The sequence below is a fragment of the Mandrillus leucophaeus genome, unplaced genomic scaffold (assembly GCF_000951045.1).
Source record: "Mandrillus leucophaeus isolate KB7577 unplaced genomic scaffold, Mleu.le_1.0 Scaffold326, whole genome shotgun sequence".
In the NCBI taxonomy this organism is placed as follows: Eukaryota; Metazoa; Chordata; class Mammalia; order Primates; family Cercopithecidae; genus Mandrillus; species Mandrillus leucophaeus.
In genome coordinates, this window is record NW_012103432.1 from 2,141,923 (window position 1) to 2,146,865 (window position 4,943).

At 52.8% G+C, this 4,943-nt stretch overlaps 2 protein-coding genes across 2 annotated transcripts in view; both read right to left on the bottom strand.

The window, feature by feature from the left end:
• The window catches only part of TMEM63C (transmembrane protein 63C), an 87,712-nt gene that overhangs the window by 68,970 nt on the left and 13,799 nt on the right, over positions 1-4,943 (bottom strand). The window lies entirely within an intron of this gene.
• LOC105545383 overlaps positions 1-4,943 on the bottom strand; it is a 14,726-nt gene that overhangs the window by 5,190 nt on the left and 4,593 nt on the right. Inside the window, exons 4-6 of the mRNA XM_011988308.1 lie at positions 4,077-4,137; positions 3,767-3,828; positions 2,042-2,136 (exon numbers count right to left, since the gene is read on the bottom strand). Of these exons, the coding sequence (XP_011843698.1) occupies positions 2,042-2,136; positions 3,767-3,828; positions 4,077-4,137 (218 nt within the window). The remainder of the gene's footprint in view (positions 1-2,041; positions 2,137-3,766; positions 3,829-4,076; positions 4,138-4,943) is intronic.

The window sequence follows — 4,943 nt, forward strand, 5'->3', positions numbered from 1 at the left end:
AGGATGGTCTCGATCTCCTGACCTCGTGATCCGCCCGTCTCGGCCTCCCAAAGTGCTGGGATTACAGGCTTGAGCCACCGCGCCCGGCCACAGTATCACAGTTTTATTCATTATTCTATTATTGCAGATATTGAGGTTGAGGTCTCTCTTTTTTTTTTTTTCTGTTTGGTTGCCCATGCTGTAGTGCAGTGGCGTGATCATGGCTCACTGAAACCTCAAACTCCTGGGCTCAAGCAATCCTCCCACCTCAGCCTCCCAAGTAGCTGGGTCTACAGGTATACACCACCCCACCTGGCTAATTTTTTTTTTAGTAGATACAGGGTCTTGCTATGTTGCCAGGGCTGGTCTTAAACTCCTGGGCTCAAGCAATCCTCCCACCTGGGCCTCCCAAAGTGCTAGGATTACAGGTGTGAGCCACAGAGTCCAGCCAAGACCTCTTTTTTTTTGCATTTCAAGCATTGCTGCCCTAGATACCCTTAGAGCTGTTTCCTTGAACACATGTGTGAGTTTCTCTAGGTAATATATACCTAGATGTGAAACCATTGGTCATAAAGCATATACACATTCAGCTTTACTAGCATTCTTGCCAGAATGTCTCACGGAGCTTTGTATTGCTATTTTCACAGAACGTTATGATGTTTTTCAAGCTATTGTCATTAAGCCATTTCCTTGTTTACCCATCCCCTTCCCCATGAATTACTGAAGGGTCTCTGTGTGACTGGCACTCAAGGAACACTAGAAAAGTGAAAGGATGAGCTCACTCTCTAGCAGAAGAGAGAGACAATGTGTTAAGGGCATTCAAGGCTGTTAAGATCTCATCTGGCTGAGATCCAGGGAGGGCTTCATCAAGGAGGTAGCATTTGAATTGGGCTTTGAAGGGCAGGAAGATGAACAGATGAGGTTAGAGATAAGGACCAGGACTGGGATGGGGAGAGGCAGTGGCTCAGACAGTCCAAGGCATGTTTGATTTGCCACAGCAATGGTTCTTAGCCGAGCTGGGGTGAGATGGGGCAGAAAAGCCAGGCATGTGTATTTTGTAAAAACTCCAAGGGCATCTGACACATCTCCCCTCCCCACACACAAATAACCCCTGAGTGGGAGCAGAGCATGTGGGAAGGGAGCCTCACTGGAAAAGGCAGGTTGGGCTTAGTCCAAGATGAGCCTTCAATGGCAGCCTCTGGGTCAGAGCTGGGTTCAAAGGTCACTCCCAGGGGAAGTGGGCAGAGTCATGGGGACACCAGGACCTGGGATAGGACTGAGTCGGAAAGCCTGCCCTTCCCACTCACTTCCCCTCCTCTGTCCCTGTCTCTGGGAACAGATCACGGCTGTGATGGTCTGGGTTCCCTCCCCAGCCACACAAGAGGGCACTGGGACTGGGGCTCCTTCTGCTCCTCCACTTGGTAGCTCTGTGATCCAGGCCAGGGGCTTCCTGTCCCTTCCTCCCTGGCTGCTCCATGCAGCACAAGCTGTATGCATGTGCCTGGGCCAGGGCCCCAAGGAGCCCCTCCATGGAGTGTGAGGCCTGGGCCTGGCTAGGCCAAGTCCCCTTCCTTTGCCTTGGCTCAGCCCCTTGGAATCTAGGTGGGGGCCGGGTGGGAATCCTAGCCTTCCACCTTCCCTGCTCCCGTGACACGAGATGTCCTTCAGCAGAACCTGGTTCTGGGCTCCCTGCCCAGAGTGGAGGGGAAGGGGAGAAACGCACGACCTTCTCTTCCAAGTCCTTTTGTCTCAAGCAACTTCAGCAAAACCACCAACCAGCCCCAGCAGTAAGAGGTGAGCTCAGGATGTGTCAGCTGTGCTTGGGAGGACAGCGCACAGATGGCTCCCCTGGACACAGACTGGCCACGGCCCCAGTTTGGGTTCTGCTGCTTTGGTGTGTGAGTGTGGTTGTGGCTGTCACAACCTGTCAAGCCACAGCTTTCTAATCTACTGAGCAGGTAACTCAGATTTGCTTTCTCTCCTAAGGCGTAGAGAGGATTAAAGAGTAATGACAGGGAATGTGAGGCCGCTGAGTGGCTCCAGGGCCTCAAGCCAGGCTCACCGTTCAGGCTGTTGTTCTGCTGCTTGAGAAGGTCTCCCCAAGCCAGGCCTAGCTGACACTCCTGGGCACATGAGGCCCCAGCCAAGGAGGGATCCCTGGTCCAGCAACAGCTTGTTCATTGTATGGAAGGACACTCCCTGCCCACACCACACAGACACACACACACACACACACACACACACACACACACACACCCCTTTGGTTCTAAGAAGATTCCCCCTCTGCCAGGTCCTCAGGGATGTGAGAAGCCTTTTTGTTTTTTTGTTTTGTTTTGTTTTGTTTTTTGAGACAGGGTCTTGCTCTGTCATCTGGGCTGGAGTGCAGTGGTGTGATCAGAGCTCACTGCAGCCTCAACCTCCTGGCCTCAAGTTATCCTCCCACCTCAGCCTCCTGAGTAGCTGGGACTATAGGCCTGGCTAATTTTTTCACTTGTTTGTAGAGACAGGGTCTTTCTATATTGCCCAGGCTGGTCTTGAACTGCTGGGCTCAAGCAATCCTCCCTCCTAGGCCTCCCAAAGTCTGGGATTATAGGCATGAGCCACCATGCATGGCCTGAAGCCTTTTTGAAGGAGACAGTTCAGTTTTAACAGTGCCTGCAGCAGTCAACATTGTTGGACATTGTTTGGTGTCATCAAAAAAGCATGGTCTGGCTGGGCATGTTGGCTCACTTCTGTAATCCCAGCACTTTGGGAGGCTGAGATGGGCGGATCACCTGAGGTCAGGAGTTCGAGACCAGCCTGGCCAACATGGTGAAACCCTGTCTCTACCAAAAATACAAAGAAATTAGCCGAATATGTTGGTGCACACCTGTAATCCCAGCTACTCGGGAGGCTGAGACAGGAGAATCGCTTGAACCTGGGAGGCGGAGGTTGCAGTGAGCTGAGATAGTGCCACTGCACTCCAGAGTGGGCAACAGAATGAGACTCTGTTTCAGAAAACAACAACAACAAAAAAAACATGGTTGCCATCCCAGAGGTCCCTGGACAGCTGGCCACTCAGCAGGCAGAGGGATGAACAAATGGAAAGAAGGGGACTCCTGGTTACCAAGCACCATGCTGGACACCTTTCCGCTTCCTCCCATTCATCCTCCCAATGGCTCTGTGTGGAGGGAATTGCTTCACCATGTTGCAAATGAAAGACTCACGGAAGTGAAGTGAGCAGGTAATGAAACAGGTGGGAACGCAGCTCCCAAGTGCTCCCCCAGGCAGTGAGTCCATATGTGACAGGTCCTCTGTGCTTCCATGCCCCCCCATCAAAGCAGGATTGATTTCCCCACAGGGCCCTGTGTCTATGTTCCATTGCCCTCTGTAGCGTTTCTAGCCTATGGCCAAATCACTGCCACTCAGATACCCCAAGGCAATGAGGCCTCAACACCCAAAACCCAACAGACAGCCAGTATCCCAGCAGACCACGCACAGCTTCATCTTGCCCACCTATCTCTCCAAAGACCTTAGGGTCACTTTCTCTTCTGCCGCAACTCCACGGCCTGAGGCCAGCATGCCCCTGGCTGGGCACAACTCTGAGAAGACCCAGCCAGAGTGAGGAGAAGGCTTCTGTCTTCAGGACCTTGCTTGGCCAGGCCACTTAGTAATGGGGAGGGGGCAGTTTGGTTTCCTGTTGGAAGCCGGCCTGGTCTTTCTGCCTCTGATCCTCTAAGGACACCAGAGGCCCTGGCTTGGCAGGAATGAAGGTCTACAGGCACAGGGCTGGGCATGACTCACTCACCTCCAGCCCAGCTCTTCCCATCTCATCTTCAGGGTGCTCGCGTCAAACGGCAGAGTGGAAGGCTGTGAAAAGCAGAAGGTGGGAGCCCAGGACACTTGGGTCCTAGTCCCGCCTTTCTAAGCAGATCTAGGCTTTAGTTTCCCTTTGGGAAGCATTCCTAATGACTAGAAGGAGGGAGGAGGTGACAATGAGGCACCCCTTCCCCGCCCACTCTGCCTCTGCATGTCTCAGCACCAGTCCCAGGGGTGCTGGCAAGGAATGTGGCAGCTTGAGTACATATCCTGCCCTAGAAACACAGAACATGGAGTACTGGCCACACGTTGTTCTTCTTAAGAGCCACCCTCGGTTGGGCCTGAGCAATGCAGACAGATCTAGAGCAAGGACACACCATACTTCATGAGCTGCCCACATTCTCATCTCAGCTCCTCCTGTAACCCTACCTTGCAGGAGTTGCACCAGCCAACTCATGGGCAAGAATGTGGAGTTCCATTTACACCACCCATGCTGATGTGTAAGCTGTGAAAACCACTGCTCTCCCACGAGAGGAAAGAAGAGTGAGCATCGGGGCCCCACCTCAGACAAAACAGGGCACTAAAAGCTGCTGATCTCACTGGAAGCTGAGCACTTCCGCTGAGCACTTTCATTACAGCCTTTCCCAGTGTAAGCCTGCCCATGGCCTGAGCACCACGTGGGTTCCTGCAAACTGGACGCTCTGTGCAAACAGCTCCCAGCACTTTATGCCCATTATCTTTATGGTTCTTCCACCCGCCGCTTCCCAGGAAGAATCAGAGCAGAGTTCGTGGGATTTGAGAGTCGAGGCAGTGGAGAAGGTACAGGCCTGTAGGAAGCTCCACTGTGCCACTAGACACCCTCATTTTACAGGGGTGAACATCCTGTTAAATATGTTAAATGTAATGGGCAGCTGGGGATAGGGGAAGGAAACTCCTCAAGGCCCCAAGCACTACTTGAAGTGGGCTGGGGAGGGCTGACCTGCCTTCCCAGCCTAGAAGGGTGTTCTAGGCTGGCCACAGAGGGAGAGGGCATCCTCTGAAGAAGAAACAACCATGTTTCCGCCATCGAGGCAGGAAACAGATGGCTTCCACCTAGACCAGAGACTCCAGGAATACTACTTCCCATCTGTAACAAACACTTGACAAGTTTCCAAAGCCCTCCCACC